Raw genomic sequence first — 18,052 nt, forward strand, 5'->3', positions numbered from 1 at the left:
ACACAAAATGAGCCATTGAACCCAAATCAGTTTTGGTTCCAATTGCTAGCATAAGACTATCACTTTCATCCATAACTGTATCACAAAAAGAACGTTCATTCAATATCTGACAAAAGGAAAACACAAAAACCCTAACTCTTATTCTCTGGAACGCCGTTCTTCCCAAACAAAGAAAGAGATTGATCGTGATCGTTCTCTTCCGTACTAGCATACGTGGGATTCAATTGGTGCTTGTGGACTAAGTAGAGGAGCAACAAGTGGGGCTCTAAGATCTTCGAAGCTTGCATACGAACGGGAGAACACGCTACAAAGGTGATTATTCTTTCGTCTTAATCTGATCTATACTATTGTTATGCATGTGATCCTGTGATAGATGTTAGGAAATTGTTTCCTGAATTCCGCTTTATGCATCTATATGTTCCTACACAGTAAGCATTGAAAAATCATACAGAAGCGGCTTCTTACCCTAGGAATCAACAAGAGAAGACCATAAATATATTTGGTAACCGAGAAAGAGTAAAGTTCCATCAAGACATCAATGTGTACACAGGGCTAGGATATGAAAAAATTAAACAATAAAACCCTAACCTGGTCAATCATTATATGAGCTGGACAAATGTTACGAACCAAAAACTGTGGCGTTTTTCCATGTAAAAGATCTAGAAGACGTGCCAATCCGAGAGCAACCTCTATTCTTTCTTTCCACTCCAATTTATCTATAGAAAAACAAAGTGAAATTAGATCAGAGGCACAGGACCAGCAGACATAAAACAAAAGAGGGAAGGAATACTGAATACATAAAAATGTCAACAGCTAGCATCGCATATAGACGCACATGACCAGCAGACATAAAACAAAAGAGGGAAAAGAATACTGAATACATTAAAATTACTACCAGAAGATATGACATCTATGAAGTATTATAGACGCGGGTAAACACATGATAGAGGTTAGCTGTGATCAGATTAAACACTCAAGTATAAAGTTTAGCAAAAGTGAATGAAAAATTCAAATAACTAAGAGGTCAAATGAGTTGGGATAGAAGAAAAGATAGCAAGAAGGGGAAAGAAGTTCAGGGGATTTGCCATTTCGCCCATATGTACCTTGTCATCTACTACTGAATGATCCTTAATGTCATTGAGGAGTCCAAACCCGAGGTTGGTTCATATGGGAAAAGAAGGAAAAGAAGGTAATTGACCCGCGTTGACTACATGTAGTTGTAGGGAGGTCAATGAGGGAGAGCTGCAACCGAGGGGTTGCAAATGTAGTTTTTCTACTAGTGACCGATGAGCAAAAGGCCTGCCCCTGGGCATGGTACCTCAAGTATGTCTCGAACCCAAATGACTCTATCACAGGCAAAAATTCCTAAAAAACAAATATTAATATTAGATGAACTCAACATGACTCCTAGAAAAGGGAAAAGCTGTATTAATGTGATTTCAATATACAAATGAAGCATAATGTAATCACACTAAGATAAGCAAGAAAAAACCAACCTTCACAAGATACGCTGGGGTCCCTGGTTGTGGAACATCATCAGTCACATGGCCACGCCTACGAGATAGAACTGTGTAGATCACAGAAACACAATCTATAGGTGTTTGTATCTGGAAGAAAACACAAATGTTTCATGGAGGAAAAAGCAGTCAACAGACTAGTACAAGAACAGGAAAAAGCTAGAAGCACCTCCACATAATAAACTTGCTCAGTAAGATGAGGGGTTGCCATAAGGAAAGTTCAATAAGCCACACAACGGGCTGTCGGGATTATTTGTCCAGTACCCCGATGTAGTGGCTCAGGAGCAATCCTAGCATCAACTATCTTGAATTTCACATTTCTGATTGGTTCATCACAGAGGGAACCTTCTCGTGCACCCCACTGAAAGCTTCACAAATAAATGCAATAATTCAAAAGGAAATTAGAAGGTAGAACACCTGGGGAGGGGGGGGGGGGGGGGGGGGGAGGGGGGGTGAAGAGAGGAGAGGAGAGAAACGTTCATCCCGCAAGTTGCTTGAAAAACAAGCAAATTAGTACTATTACTTGAAAAAAACAGAAGAAAGATAAGCCTCAGGTATAGAGGTCAGACGACTTACACTGTGACTAATTGATTTGGTCTCACATTCCATTCCAAACAAAAAGTTTTGGTACTGCATGTATTTGGTGATCTTTTGGTTCCCTACACTTAACTGGTACGACACTATCATCTCCACAGTTCTTCTCAGGGACACTGAATTCCTGCTGCTGGTTATACAACGGCTCGCAGAACTGATTACCTGAACGGCTGCACCTGAATTATGTTCAAATAGGTCCAGGTACTCATCAACCTCTCCTCCTCCAGTTAAAAACCCGTTTGTATTTAGGTTGTTGCTGTTCTTACCTGGGTTAAGTAGCAACCATGAAGCAGCTTCATTCTCATCCGCTTCATGATCAGTGAGACGATCATCTCCCTTGGGCAGGTCCAGCAATCCGTCTGAGGGGCCATAAACACAACCCACGGGCATGATTAGGACCCGCTGGTGGCGGAACAAACATTGAGAACGAAGCGATAATCAGATATGAGTGGCACGGGATTCAATTACACAAAAATCAAACAAATGAAATCGAGTAAATTCCAAAAACTCAAACCAATTTGGCCAGAAAAATTAACATAATCGACCTAAATAACATAAAAAAAAAAAAAACAACAAAATTAACCCAAAAATGACCGGAATAAGTCTCCAGTCAATAAAACCACCCAAAACTACATCAAATCAAACGAAGAACAATAAATCAACCCTAAAATCAATCAAATCACCCAAACATCATAAACCAAACAAAATTCCAAAAACAAATAGAGATTATGACTCAAACCAATTTGGCCAGAAAAATTAAAAAAATCGACCTAAATAACATAAAAAAAACAAACAACAAAATTAACACAAAAATGACCGGAATCAGTCTCCAGTCAATAAAACCACCCAAAACTACATCAAATCAAACGAAGAACAATAAATCAACCCTAAAATCAATCAAATCACCCAAACATCATAAACCAAACAGAATTCAAAAAACAAATAGAGATTAGGACTCGAATCCATACCGCAAAGCCAACAACGAAGGTTGAACATCGAGCCGCATAAGGTCGAAGTCTTTCTCTCTCTTCCGCCCTATTTTCATCTCTCTGTAGACCGTTATTGAAATCTTGATGCAAAATCGAAATATCACGAGATCTTTGGAAGAAGATTGAACGAGAGATTCACAACGAGATTTACAAAGAGAGATGAATGTTGGTTAGGGTTTCATAGATGGGATTTGCGATGGAGTGGATCAAAGATGAAGAGGAAGTAGTAATCGCCGGTGAGATTTGCGAAGGAGAATTGTAGATGAGTTTTAGGGATTGGATAATTAGGGCTGAGATCTGAGATTGGATGAACCGCAGAAGGAAAATGTCGGTTATCGCAGCGAACATTAAATGGCAAAACTGCAATTAATTGCACTATTGCAACTTGTAATCCCCTTTGCGCGCTGCGATTTTTTTTTAAATAAAAAAATAGATTTTTCTTAGCGCGTTGTTCGTATAACCGCTGCGAGTAGTTCATTTAAACCTTGACCCGCGTTGACCAAAGTCTTGTGCCAGCGAGTGTAACTTGTATGAGTTGTAATTGATGAGTTGCAAATGACGATTTCTCTACTAGTGTTTGTACTGTGAACGAAGTGCTTAAATCATTTTTGGGCAGATTCGTTGTGGTATATCTCGATGACATCTTAGTGTATAGTAAGAACGAAGAGGAGCATCTGATTCATTTGAGGGATGTTTTTGAAACCCTTAGAGCTCAAAAGTTCTATGGGAAGCTAGAGAAGTGTTCGTTCCTTGTTGATAATGTGGTATCCTTGGGCTATGTGGTTTCGTAGGATGGGGTGTCCGTGGATCAGTCCAAGATCGAGGCTATCAAATCATGGTCTAGTCCTAAAACTATAAGTGAGGTGCGTTCATTTCATGGTCTTTCTTCATTTTATAGACGTTTTATTCGTGATTTCAGTACCATTACTAGTCCTATTACTAGTTGTTAGAAGAAAGGTGCGTTTGTATGGGGAGAGGACGCTAAAAAGGCATTTGATGTAATTAAGGAGCGTTTGTGTGCTGCTCCTATTTTGGCATTGCCGGATTTTCTCAACCTTTCGAGGTCGAGTGTGATGCTAGTGGTGTGGGAATTGTTGTTGTTTTTATCCAAGGTAAGCGTCCCATAGCTTATTTTTCGAAAAAGTTAGGGAGTGCTCGTTTGAAATATTGCACTTATGATAAAGAGTTCTATGCCATTGTTAGAGCTTTGGATCATTGGAGTCATTATTTGCGTTCTAGTCACTTTGTCTTGCATTCTGACCATGAATCTTTGAAGTATATTAATGGGCAACAAAAATTGAGTCCAAGGCATGCTAAATGGATTGAGTTCTTGCAATCCTTTCATTTTTCTTCAAAGTACAAAGATGGTAAGAGCAATGTGGTGGCTGATGCATTATCACGGAGATATACTTTGCTTGCTACACTTGATTTTCGTCTATTGGGGTTTGAGACCTTGAAAGACTGATGGTGACTTTGGAGTTGCATTTGAGAAATGTGCAGTTGGTGCCTATGGAGAGTACATGTTGTAAGATGGGTTTCTTTTCAAAGACAATCGTCTTTGTATTCCCAAGCACTCAATTCGTGAGCTACTAGTTCGTGAGGCTCATGGTGGAGGGTTGGCTGGTCACTTTGGCATAGCTAAGACCTTGGAGATATTAAGGGAGCATTTCTTTTGGCCTAAAATGTTGGGCGATGAAACAAAAATTGTGGGTAAGTGCGTGACTAGTTATATGGCCAAGAGTTCTTTCAAGCCCGGTTTGTACTCACCATTACCAGTTCCGGTTCGTCCTTGGGAAAATGTTTCTATGGATTTCATAGTGGCTTTGCCTCGTACTCAAAGAGGTAAGAATGCTATCATGGTCGTTGTTGATAGATTTTCCAAGATGGCTCACCTTGTTGCTTGTCACAAAACGGATGATGCTTGTAATGTGGCTGATTTGTATTATAAAGAGATTGTTCGTTTGCATGGAATTCCCAAGACTATTGTTTCGGATCGTGATTCCAAGTTTTTGAGTTACTTTTGGATCACATTGTGGAGAAAGGTGGGAACCAAATTGTTGTTTAGCACTTCACATCACCCTCAAACTGATCGAACCTTGGGAACGTTGTTACGAGGGTTGGTAAGTAAGACGCAAAAGGATTGGGATGTCAAGCTTGCTCACGCTAAATTTGCTTATAATCGTTCTCCTACTTATGCTACTGGTCATTCTCCATTTGAAGTGGTATATGGGATTAATTCATATTTTCCATTGGATCTGATTCCATTGCCGAAAGATGAGATGGTTCACAAAGATGCCGATGCCAAGTTGAAATCTAAGATGAAATTGCACCAACAAGTTCGTGACCGTATTGAAGCTATCAATGCCTATTATAAACGGAAATCAAATAACAATCGCAAGCCTCGGGTGTTGTCAAAGGTGATTTGGTTTGGGTTCATTTGAGGAAAGAGCGTTTTCCAAGCAAATGCAAGAACAAGCTTATGCCTAGGGCTGAAGGTCCTTACAAGGTGGTTACACGTGTGAATGATAATGCTTACAAGATCGAGCTTCCGGGAGATTGTAGTGTCCATGCTACTTTCAATGTAGGTGACCTCTCAACCTATCTTGATGTTGATGGCCTTGCTGAATTGAGGTCAATTCCTTTTAAAGGGGGAGGGGATGATACGGTCATGGATGAAGGTGATGGTCAAGGTGACGGTCTTATGCTAACAATTGGAACCAAAGCTGATTTAGGTTCGATGGCTCATTTTGTGTGCATGGTGACTTGCATTGAGTGAGTCGTTTGATGGTCTGTTTAATCAAGTGCGTTTGATGGTCCGTTTAAGCTTATCTTTATTTGTTTTCGTTTAACTCAGATTAATAAGGGGACAATTGTTTTAATCCCATTTAAATTCAGTCTTGTACTTAGCTTTAAATATTGTTGTTTGTGAGAAGGATTTTAAGCCTTTGTAACCTTCAAATTGGTGACTGAATTAGGAGGCTTTTAGATCTTTGTAACCACCGGTTTTAAAGGCTCTTAAATGGCTTTTAAACGGCTGTTTAAATCTCTTGTAACCACCGGTTTATAGCTTACTAGTCTTATATGCACGCGATGCGTGCGAATATAAAAAAACAAATTTGACCCCCTTAAGCAAACATACTGTAAAATCAAGATCAAATTATTAATATTAACAAATAACACAAAAATTTCATAATTCTTTTATTTTATCTTAATAGAATTTGGAAAAAGAAAAATACATAATCTCTATTACATAAGTGAAAAAACTAAGCAAACTACATAATGTACTTATTTTCTGTGGGTTACGGTTAGAGCGTCCTCACAAACAATCTAACACAAAACATACACGGCAGATCAAACTGAGTAAATACATACTCCTAATAGAGCACACCTGCTGAAATGGAAAGCATATGAAGCAAAATGACAAACGGGTGAGAAACAAAACCCAATGTACACATGCCAATAAATAAGAATAGCCCCTCGGCCATAGTAGTAAGCTCTAGGAGAAGGGGTAAACCCAGAAAAAAATATATTAAAAAAAGTGGATGGAAAATTCGGAAAATAAAAAAATAAAAATTGATGGCCAGATCAATTTTAACCTGCAACAAAATCATTTCAGTTAGTGGATATATTGAGACGGGCAAATGTCAAACTGTCAGGGACTAAGAAAGACAGTTTGGTTGTAATAGGGTCTTCATATGATTTATCTCCCAATTTCAGAAGAGTTGGCAAATTCTTTGCAGCATCTTATAAAAATGGATAATATTACAGCAACAAAATATAATGACCTGCAAATTTAACATAATTTTGCCATTTTTTTCAAATTTACAATTCTAATAATCAAATTCGCCAATTAATTAGTTGATGGCCTGCTATTTAACTAACAAATAATGTCGGTAAAAATTAACAATCCAACAAAATTATATGTCTATCACAATGTTACATAGACCGCGGAACGTTCTGGAATGTGGTACGGGAACGGGAACACAAAACGCAATCTCTAGAGTTTACGATACGTTGGGTTATTTTTTAAAACTTTTTGGAACTTTAAATTTTAGAATCATTAAAAATTAAAGCCAAAAAACAAAACAAATAACTCCTAATTAATAAAATATTGATATGGCCTATACAATACTTCTATGTATGGAAAAATAAATTAATAAAAAAAATATATCAATACTCCTTTTGATAAAGAACTAGTGTGTGGCTCGGGCGTTGCTCCGGGTTTTACTTTTAGTCGGGTTTACGTTTTCCAAAAATATGCCCAATTTTAAAAGATTGTATTTTACATTTATATGTGAAAATATGACAAACATTGTAGCTAGTTGAGATGGTAGGAAGTGAAACTTTTAATCCATGAGGTTCGATGCTCGATCCTTGCTACATGCTTTTTTGGTTGTCAATAACATACCATGATGCTTATTAGTGATGACATGGCGTAATACGGAGGGAGTCTACGTGACACATATACGTTTTCACAAACGCCTTTTAATATATAGTATAGATATATCTAACAGCTGTCCTCATATGTTACATAAAGAATATATCTTCCCTCAAAAACAACAAAAACATCTAAATGCTGAGATGTACTCGTTTAATAAATGAATAAAATAAAAATAAAAATGAATTAATAAAAGGGGAAGGGGCTCTTCTTTTTTCGTCTTTTCAATATGTGGTCTTCAATTCGGGTACCCTTCAATTCGGGCTCTTCGTCTTCTTCTCCACAAACAAAAAACATGTTTTTGACACTAAAAACTCAATAAAACATCAAAAACTCAACAGATTTCACATCAAATATCCCAAAATAAATCTCCCAAATGCCAAAAAAAATCAAAAAATCACCTTCAACAAATCAACAAATTGCGATCAATTTTAACCTGTAACAAAAAGTGAAATAAAAAAAACTCTAGAATTAATTATTATTTTTCCCCTCAAAAAAAAAATTATTATTTTTAATCAAATTTCAAAACTAAAAAAAATGTTACTAACCTTGTAAGAGTTGCAGCGATCAAATGTGAGAGGAGAGAGAATCGGAGAGGATGAAGGTTTCGGGGGAGTAGAAGAAATCGGAAGCAGGCATCCCATTTCTCCTAAACTCTCAAGTAGACCATACTTTTTAATTTGAAGTATTAGGTTATAATTTGAAGTGACCCAACAGCTTCAAAGGTTTTGGGGGAGAGCACGCATCCCATTTCTCCTAAAACTCCACATTTTTTTTTCTCTTTCTTCTTCATTTCTCTCTCTGTTTTTTCATTTTTGGGCAAAGAATCTCTATTCTATAAGCCAGCTCCTTAGGGCTTTTTAGTAAATTAACTTTTCGTGTCCCCCACTAAATTTACAATAACACCCTTCTCTGTTTAACAGTGTATGTCAGACCCTTTCAGGCTTCCAGTTTCTAACGCCCAAAACGTGATTAATGGCCCATAATTACATTAATTCTGATTATTATCTATTTTAAAAAACGAATTAATTATTGATTTAAAAACAGAATCTATTTTTGGCTAATTTTTTAAACGTCAATTTAAACGTCTAACTTTGTGTGATATTTCCTAATTAAATGTTTAAAGGCCAATAAGGAATCAGGCAAGGATTTAGAAAAATGGAAAGAAACCTTTTAATCCCTGCCTGTAATCTCTCACCAAAACAGGAAAGGATTTAAATTTCCCTGTAATCTCTCCCTGTAAACTCTCATCCCTCACGTCAGTAAAGAAAAAGGAATCAAATAAAATTACAACTTGATTACTGTTTCCAAAACTACAAATTGATTGATTACAGTATGTAAACCAAATAATCTCTGTACAGCGTTCCAGAGTTCCATCAGAGGTTCGTTGTGAAAAAGCTCCACCACCGCCAATACATGTAAGTAGACTCTTCTCATCGATAAATGTACAAAATATAAACAAATTCTGTGTTAATAGAGATATTAAACTGGAGCTATGTGCAATTGGTTATTGCAATGAAATGAATTATAGAGAAAACAATTTGTAATTTTATAGAGAAAACGGGTCATTGCAATCAAATTGATTATTCGTTATTTTTTGCAGATGAAATTTGTCAAATTTAATTAAATATGCATATTTGTCAAATTTATGATATTGTTTAAAATCAATTTACCAATTTTTAGAGTGCTTTATTTAATTTGACATATTACATTTTGAAAGAAATCATGGTTTTGCAGGATTTACTTCCAGTACGTTCGATTTTAAGTTGGGTGTTAAATTCAACACGGCATACAATAACCAACGACATAAGGTATGTGCCCCATCAGTCTCTTCACCAAAAAATAAATAGCAACACATATGCTTCCATTGATTTTAATTAATTATTTCATGCTTTTAGTTTTTCTTAAGATCATCTAACAGTTAGCTATTGTTCGAGAAATTTTTTAAGTAGGGTTCACATCTCCATATCAGGTGTCAAATAATAAAACCTCTTAATTAAATGTCCACATTTGTCACATTTATGATATTGTTTATAATCAAATTTACCAATTTTCAGAGTGCTTAGTTTAATTTGACAGATTATTTGATTAAAATCATGAAAATCTGAAGTAAAAAATAGTTTTTGCAGGTTTTACATTCAGTTTAACGTTCAGTTTTTAAGCTCATCATCTTTTAACAAAAACCAACGACACAAGGTATGTGCCCTATCAATCTCTGACACAAAAAATAAATAGTTATATGCATGCTTCTATTTATTTTAATTAATTATTTAATATTTTACATCATGCTTTTAATTAAGTAAGCCTGTTATGATTAGTTAATCTCTACTTTCAGATTTTATTGGTTTTGGGAATGCAATACACTAAAAAAACACAATCAAGTGAAAAGGACACACAAAATACGGACCTTTTTGCAGTTAATAGAGAAGAGGGAAGATGAATCGTGTCATTTTGATGTACCAAAACATCAAAAAAATCATTAAAGTTCTATGGAACTATGAAAGTAACCAGAACAAAAAGAAGAGAACTTTTAGAAGACCGAAACTTTAACAGTTTTGATTCGTGTCATTTTGACAGTTTTGAATCGTGTCATTTTGATGTACCTACATAAAACATTAAAAAAAATCATTAAAGTTCTATGGAACTATGAAAGTAACCAGAACAAAAAGAAGGGAACTTTTAGAAGACCGAAACTTTAACAGTTTTGATTCACACAGGTTAGCTATAAGTCTATATCCAATAAATATAATTCCTACAATCACAAACTCCGTGTAAGTTTAGGAATTCATGATAAACAAGGTTGTCGTCGATCGTTATTATTAATGTTTAATTGTCAGGGCCATAGGGCATATCAATTTCCTAAAAACCCAAAATTACAGGTCCAAATCAAAATTCAAGAACAGATGAACAGTCAGCCAGTCAACAAAGTGAGATCAACAAGCCCATCAAATCAGATTGAATAACAATTACATATTCAACATAACAAAGTACAAAATTGTCAAATTTCAACCTTTTGAGGAACCCATAAACACACTACTGCAAGTATTTCAAGATAAAGTGATCAGACTCTCAAAATGTATTTCACAAAACACACTACTGCAAGAACACCAAAATTGACGAACCCATAAACACACTACTGCAAGAATACTAAAATCTAAAATGTCTGTTTCAAACAACTAATAGGCTTAAAAGAACCTATAAATAAATTCAATCCTAATGGTTAACATGTAACAGAAAATACTATTAAGCCATATTATTGTATTATTGCAAATATTACGGCTTCAAATAGGACAACCTTAATGAAATTAAAAAATACTCCGCAATCAAAGTGAAAAATAAACAAATACTATTATGCTGCACAGGTGCGTGTGGAAATAGAACTATATGAACAAGAATTTTCACAAGCATACAAACTCCATAACAAAGAAGAAGCCACACCATATTCTCACAATCTCAATCTTATTAACTCTCAACAACAAATCATACCACTACCAACTTACAAAAATCATGCAAAGAATTGACTAACAAGTAGTTAAAAATCTCACCAAATTAAAACAAAAGTAAATTAAATTCAGCGCCTCTACCAGCGCCTCCCAAAACACATCTGCATCTGCACCTTTCTCTCCAACCCATAGAGCCATAGAGGGCACGACATGCAAACCAAAAGTGCAATCAAAATTAGTTAAGCAACAATTTAGCAAACGAACTCCAACTACAATTACTTAAGCAACAATTAATCCTCAAATTAATCCCTAAATATCAATTAATTACCCTCAAACCCTTAAGCAACAATTAATCCTCAAATTAATCACTTAAGCAACAATTAAACCTCAAATTGAGCACTTAAGCAACAATTAATCTATTCCACAAATTGCTTGAAAAACACTTTAATTAATGAACCAACAATTAATCATGAATTTAAACCCTAAATATCAATTAATCCTGAAACTAAACCCTAAATTACCAACAATTTCCCTAAATCAATATTTTGCATGAAGTAATGAATGATTAAAACCCCAAAAAAATCATTTGAACAAACCCTTAAAACCCCCAAACATTTCCCCAAACAATTAACGAAATTGATCGAAAATAATAGATATTAACGACATTCAAAATATCAAAATATTTGCTAAAATAACTCCTGATCAGGCGATTTTAAATACCCTCGAACCCCAACACCATAGACAGATTAATTGACGAAGAGATGAGGAATATTACCTGTGCATCGTCGACAATTCCAATCGACGGCGTTTCGATGACTTAGTTGAGTCTCCAACAAACGAACCCCATAAAACGAACTACAGGAGGAGAGAGAGTCTTGATATAGTTGGAAAGAGGAGAGAGAAAAGGAGGGATAATATGAGAAACCATTTTCTGAGGAGAGAAATGAAGGAAAGTAGCAATGAGGAGAGAGAACGGAGTGATAGCAAGCAAGAGAAACAATTTTCAGGAGAGCGGCGGATAAGAATGAGAGAGAAAGGAGCAACAAAAATAAATTAGGGTTAGAATTTGGAAAGAAAAGACCCCTATTGTCAACATTTGAGAATGAAATGGGCCGGCCCATTCTCCGAACTTAAAACGAAATGAATATATCTCTCATTAACTTGACAAGTTATGTTTGATTACAGGTCCGTTCTCCGAACTTTATTAAAACGAAAATGAATAGACTTTTATTTTAGCGGAAAATAAAAATAAAAAGCATCAAAATAAAATATTTACTTTAATTTACTAATTCATTTGGTTTTTTAAAAAAAATTAAAATTTTTGTTTTAGCAGAAAAGAAAAAGGAAACAAAATAAAATAATTCAATTAGGTTGTTTAGCTACTGAAATAAAATCAGTTTTCAACAGGTTTCAATCTAATACTCTAACAAGATAATGTTTTTTTTTTATGATTAACTCATGTTGCTTTTACATCTTAATATATTTTTTAACATTCATGCAGCCTAATAGACGTAATCGAGTGATGGAAAAAGTATTTGCATGTTTCGGATACAGAGCTTTTTCGTGGGTGCTACATCCACCAATTGGAGCTTTTAATCCTGAACATTCGTATACGGTTGGTTATGTGTTGCATCTCGATTGGGCGGAGGAGTGCATGTGGTTAAACAAATATATTGCAAGCAAAAGAAGAAAGTGATACTTACTATTTTGTATGTTTAATTTAATAACTTTACTTTCAGTACTTCAATTTTGGTTTTTCGATTGGATATGTTAGTTGTATCAAAATAATGTTAAGTTTTTTAATAGCTTTAATTGGTCATAAGATTCGATCATTCGTCATGTAAGGCTCGAGTATTATATGACCTCAATATCGCAAAATATGGACTATGCGAATGATTTTGTAAAATTCCGCACGCATTGCCTGCATGAAATACTAGGCACAATAAAATTAAAATTCCGCACGCATCGCATGCATGAAATACTAGGCACAATAAAATTTCTAAAATCCACGCACGCATCGCGTGCATAAAATACTAGTTTGAATAATGGCAGCTCATGTTAGTACTTTGCAGATTAAAAACGAAGCGAAATCTGGTTTAATTACTCAGGTCATAAAAACATTTCCAAACTTTCATCAAACAAATTAAAGGGTTTCAATCAAACAATTTCAATAATGCACAGAAAACCCAAATCACAAAAATAATTCCCAAAATCTGTAAAAATCAAGAGAGATAAAGTAGTTACCCGGCAACAACAATCTTTGCACAAACATTCGGTTTTTTTGGAGCAATAATGTCCACCTAGTTCAGCCATCAACAACATTTTCTCCGCTAAATCCGTCGTCGTACCCGTTTTCATCGACATTACAGCAAATTTCCAAACTTTTCCGATCAAATTGAACCCGGCAAATGTATTTTTTTTTTAAAAAAAAAAACTCTAAATCTCTCTCTTCAATCCCACAATATTTTACCAATTTTTCAGAATAAAAATCAGCGTATAAATCAGAATAAAAGTCTCTCAATCTCTCTCTTCAATCCCACAAATTCTGGCTGAATATATGGGGCGCAGTTGTTTAAGGATAGCCGTTTCTGTCTCCCTTTTTTTTTAATTTGTTTTTCAATTTGTGAAACAGCAAAGGGTGTTATTGTAAATTTCTTGGGGGACACGAAAAGTTAATTTACTTAAAAGCCCTCAGGAGCTGGCTTATATAATAGAGATTGTATAGGCTATTTATAGCCAGCTTGTTGAATGGAATAAAACAACCAATTTTGAAGAATAAACACTTGTTTTCAGTTTACTTTGAATTATTGATTATAATTTAACCTTTTCTTTGTTTTGGACGTGTTTCCTACTCAAAGAGCCGATTGTGAGTCAATAGGTCTTGCCTTTCAATCACGTTTGATGAGCTATAGGTCTAGCTTGTTAATCAACTATCCTTACTCATACAACGAGTTTTTAAACTTGTATCATTTGTGGTATCAGAGCTGCTGTTCGTGACAATTGGAACCAAAGCTGATTTAGGTTCGATGGCTCATTTTGTGTGCATGGTGACTTGGATTGAGTGAGTCGTATGATGGTCTGTTTAATCAAGTGTGTTTGATGTTCCGTTTAATCAAGTGCGTTTGATGGTCTGTTTAATCAAGTGCGTTTGATGGTCCGTTTAAGCTTATCTTTATTTGTTTTCGTTTAATTCAGTTTAATAAGGGGACAATTGTTTTAATCCCATTTAAATTCAGTCTTGTATTTAGCTTTAAATATTGCTGTTTGTAAGGAGGGTTTTAAGACTTTGTAACCTCCAAATTGGTGACTGAATTAGGAGACTTTTAGAGCTTTGTAACCACCTGTTTTAAAGGCTCTTAAATGGCTTTTAAATGGCTGTTTAAAGCTCTTGTAACCACTGGTTTTTAGCTTATTGTTTAGGCTATTTATAGCCAACTTCTGGAATGGAATAAAATAACCAATTTTGAAGAATAAACCCTTGTTTTCAGTTTAATTTGAATTATTGATTATAATTCAACATTTTCTTTGTTTTGGACGTGTTTCCTACTCAAAGAGCCGATTGTGAGTCAATAAGTCTTTCCTTTCAATCACGTTTGATGAGCTATAGGTCTAGCTTGTTAACTATCCTTACTCATACAACGAGTTTTTAAACTCGTATCATTTGTGGCATCCGAGCTGCTGTTCGTGATTATTACGAGCTAAAATGGATTTTGACGAACATCTCCAAGACGCCTTGAAGAACGTTCGAGATTGGGGATTTTGAAGGCATCCTAGACGTGATCCACTATGGGTTGTGGATGAATTCAAAGTCACGGGACTTCCTGAATTTGTTGGTGGAACAGATCCGGAAGCTTATTTGGAATGGGAGCGCAAGATAGAGCGAATGTTCGTTTTAAGGACATTGATGATGAGAAGCATGGTAAGTATGCCATATTGAAGCTAGGACGAGGAGCTTCATTGTGGTTCGAAGGATTGAAATCCAAGAGAATGCGTGATGGGAAGGAGAAAATCACCTCTTGGGAGTCTTTGAAACGTAAGCTACGTAAAAGGTATGTGCAAACAACTCATAAAATAACGACTTATCGTAAAATTGCTGAATTGAGGCAAGGGAAAATGAGTGTGGCTGAATATATTGATGAGTTTGAAAAGTTGTCCTTAGTGGGGGAAATTGAGGAGATTGAAGAACTAAAATTGTCTAGATTTTTAAGGTGTTTAAACTACAATATTGCCAATATCGTAGACCTTTATCCATATTGGAAAACCAAGGGAAAGCAAAACATGGGGGAGCGTAGAGTATGGATGGTAAGGCCAAGTCTTGGTCTAAATCCGAACCTTTCTTGAAACCAAAGACATCACCTAGTACCATAGGTTCAAGTAATTCTACGGCTGCCCCAAAATTAGTTAACTCAACCAAAGAAACAAGTCTGTCCAAGGTGCGTTGTTTTAAGTGTCAAGGGTTTGGGCATTATCAAAATGCGTGTCCAAATAAACGGGTAGTGACCTTGAGAGAAGCTGTTGAATGCTGTAAGCAGTTGTTTGAAGAGGAGAAGAGGTTGGGGGACGTATTTGTGTTTGATGAGAGTGGCGATGAAGAGGAGGAGGGGTATGAAGCTCCAGTTTATGACACAAATCTGGTTCTTAGAGCTCTACAAACCCAAATTGCATCTACTTATTCGGACCAACGAGACCAGTTGTTTCATACTAAATGTTTAGTGAAAGATAAGTGGTGTAGTGTGATTGTTGATGGGGGGGAGTTGCACCAATGTTGCTTCTAGTGAGATGGTTTCAAAATTAGTCTTAATCACTATAGCCCATCCTAGGCCATATGCACTCCATTGGCTCGATGATGGTAATAGTGTGAAGGTGTCGAAACAAGTAAGGGTTGGTTTGACTATGGCTTAATATGTGGATGAGATTTTTTGAGATGTTATTCCTATGGATGCTTGTCATATTTTGTTGGGTCGTCCTTGGCAGTTTGATAGGGACGTGGTTCACAAGGGGAGAAGCAACGAGTATGAGTTGAGAGACAAAGGCAAGAAGATTGTGCTAAAGTCTATGTCATCACAAGCGGTTCCATCCATGAGTGTGCAACAAAAAAGAAGTCGAATCTCACCATGTTGGCTGGTGAACGAGATATTGAGCAAGCTTTAGATCATGGAGATTTGGTGTATTTGCTTGTGGCTAAGGAAAGTTCGATCGAAGGCCAAAATTGGAAAGAAGGCAGTCCCATTGCCGAGTTGCTTTTTGAGTTCAAGGATGTATTTCCCGACGAATTACCACATGGTTTGCCTCCTATTCGTGGTATTGAACATCAAATTGATCTTGTTCCAGGGACTTCTTTGCCTAATAAGGCTGCTTATTGTTGCAATCCGGAGGAAACAAAGGAGTTGCAAAAACAAATTGATGAACTTGTGAGTCGAGGCTATGTTAGAGAAAGCTTGAGTCCATGTGGTGTTCCGGTGTTGCTTGGGCCTAAGAAAGATGGGATATGGCGTATGTGTGTTGATAGTAGGGCTGTGAATAACATTACCATCAAGTATCGTTTTCCAATTCCGAGACTTGATGATATGTTGGATGAGCTCCATGGTTCTATGTTGTTCTCAAAAATTGATTTGCGGAGTGGTTATCATCAGATTCGGATGCGTGAAGGAGATGAGTGGAAAACGGCTTTCAAGAAAAAACATGGTTTGTATGAATGGACCGTCATGCCATTTGGTCTCACTAATGCTCCTAGTACGTTTATGAGGCTAATGAACGAAGTGCTTAAATCATTTTTGGGCAGATTCGTTGTGGTATATCTCGATGACATCTTGGTGTATAGTAAGAACGAAGAGGAGCATCTGATTCATTTGAGGGATGTTTTTGAAATCCTTAGAGCTCAAAAGCTCTATGGGAAGCTAGAGAAGTGTTCGTTCCTTGTTGATAATGTGGTATTCTTGGTCTATGTGGTTTCGAAGGATGGGGTGTCCGTGGATCAGTCCAAGATCGAGGCTATCAAATCATGGCCTAGTCCTAAAACTATAAGTGAGGTGCGTTCATTTCATGGTCTTGTTTCATTTTATAGACGTTTTATTCGTGATTTCAGTACCATTACTATTCCTATAACTAGTTGTTTGAAGAAATGTGCGTTTGTATGGGGAGAGGACGCTCAAAAGGCATTAGATGTAATTAAGGAGTGTTTGTGTGCTGCTCCTATTTTGGCATTGCCGCATTTTTCTCAACCTTTCGAGGTCGAGTGTGATGCTAGTGGTGTGGGAATTGGTGTTGTTTTGATCCAAGGTAAGCGTCCCATAGTTTATTTTTCGGAAAAGTTAGGGGCTGCTCGTTTGAATTATTGCAGTTATGATAAAGAGTTCTATGCCATTGTTAGAGGTTTGGATCATTGGAGTCATTATTTGTGTTCTAGTCACTTTGTCTTGCATTCTGACCATGAATCTTTGAAGTATATTAATGGGCAACAAAAATTGAGTCAAAGGCATGCTTAATGGGTTGAGTTCTTGCAATCCTTTCATTTTTCTTCGAAGTATAAATATGGTAAGAGCAATGTGGTGGCTGATGCATTATCAAGGACATATACTTTGCTTGCTACACTTGATGTTCGTCTATTGGGGTTTGAGACCTTGAAAGACTGATGGTGACTTTGGAGTTGCATTTGAGAAATGTGCAGTTGGTGCCTATGGAGAGTACATGTTGCAAGATGGGTTTCTTTTCAAAGGCAATCGTCTTTGTATTCCCAAGCACTCAATTCGTGAGCTACTAGTTCGTGAGGCTCATGGTGGAGGGTTGGCTGGTCACTTTGGCATAGCTAAGACCTTGGAGATATCGAGGGAGCATTTCTTTTGGCCTAAAATGTTGGGCGATGTAACGAACATTGTGGGTAAGTGCGTGACTTGTCATATGGCCAAGAGTTCTTTCAAGGCCGGTTTGTATTCACCATTACCAGTTCTGATTCGTCCTTGGGAAGATGTTTCTATGGATTTCATAGTGGCTTTGCCTCGTACTCATAGAGGGAAGGATGCTATCATGGTCGTTGTTGATAGATTTTCCAAGATGGCTCACTTTGTTGCTTGT

General features: G+C 36.4%; 1 protein-coding gene and 2 long non-coding RNA genes across 6 annotated transcripts; 1 reads left to right on the top strand and 2 right to left on the bottom strand.

Moving 5' to 3' along the window:
• Window positions 1–7,569: 7,569 nt before the first annotated feature.
• LOC130460141 (uncharacterized) lies at window positions 7,570–8,592 on the bottom strand. The gene is made up of 2 exons (XR_008920087.1): window positions 8,087–8,592; window positions 7,570–7,974 (listed from the first exon to the last, which is right to left on the bottom strand). It is a non-coding gene; the product is annotated as an uncharacterized lncRNA (long non-coding RNA).
• A 224-nt stretch (window positions 8,593–8,816) lies between these two features.
• On the top strand, window positions 8,817–13,369 carry LOC130459123 (uncharacterized). 4 transcript variants are annotated; one of them, XR_008920086.1, is made up of 4 exons: window positions 8,817–8,956; window positions 9,276–9,349; window positions 9,668–9,734; window positions 12,483–13,369. XR_008920086.1 is itself a non-coding variant. In XM_056827828.1 (3 exons), the coding sequence occupies exons 1-3, from the start codon at window positions 9,264–9,266 to the stop codon at window positions 12,675–12,677; spliced, it is 348 nt and encodes a 115-aa protein (XP_056683806.1). In that variant the 5' UTR covers window positions 8,964–9,263; the 3' UTR covers window positions 12,678–13,369. The 4 variants fall into 4 exon arrangements, 2 of the variants coding, with proteins under 2 accessions (XP_056683806.1, XP_056683805.1); XR_008920085.1 differs by having other exon boundaries at window positions 9,659–9,734; window positions 12,483–13,368; XM_056827828.1 differs by lacking the exon at window positions 8,817–8,956 and having other exon boundaries at window positions 8,964–9,349.
• Window positions 8,882–12,471, bottom strand: LOC130460142 (uncharacterized). Its single transcript, XR_008920088.1, has 3 exons — window positions 11,084–12,471; window positions 9,946–10,141; window positions 8,882–8,967 (listed from the first exon to the last, which is right to left on the bottom strand). It is a non-coding gene; the product is annotated as an uncharacterized lncRNA (long non-coding RNA).
• Window positions 13,370–18,052: the final 4,683 nt, after the last annotated feature.

The sequence above is a fragment of the Spinacia oleracea genome, chromosome 4 (genome assembly GCF_020520425.1).
Source record: "Spinacia oleracea cultivar Varoflay chromosome 4, BTI_SOV_V1, whole genome shotgun sequence".
NCBI classification, from domain to species: domain Eukaryota; kingdom Viridiplantae; phylum Streptophyta; class Magnoliopsida; order Caryophyllales; family Amaranthaceae; genus Spinacia; species Spinacia oleracea.

Bases quoted from the DNA above. Each gene is read 5' to 3' on its own strand.
- LOC130459123 (XM_056827827.1), top strand. From the start codon at position 9,264: ATGGTTTTGCAGGATTTACTTCCAGTACGTTCGATTTTAAGTTGGGTG. The intron at 9,350-9,658 runs GTATGTGCCCCA...AGTAAAAAATAG, and splicing joins ACAATAACCAACGACATAAG to TTTTTGCAGGTTTTACATTC. The intron at 9,735-12,482 runs GTATGTGCCCTA...ACATTCATGCAG, and splicing joins ACAAAAACCAACGACACAAG to CCTAATAGACGTAATCGAGT.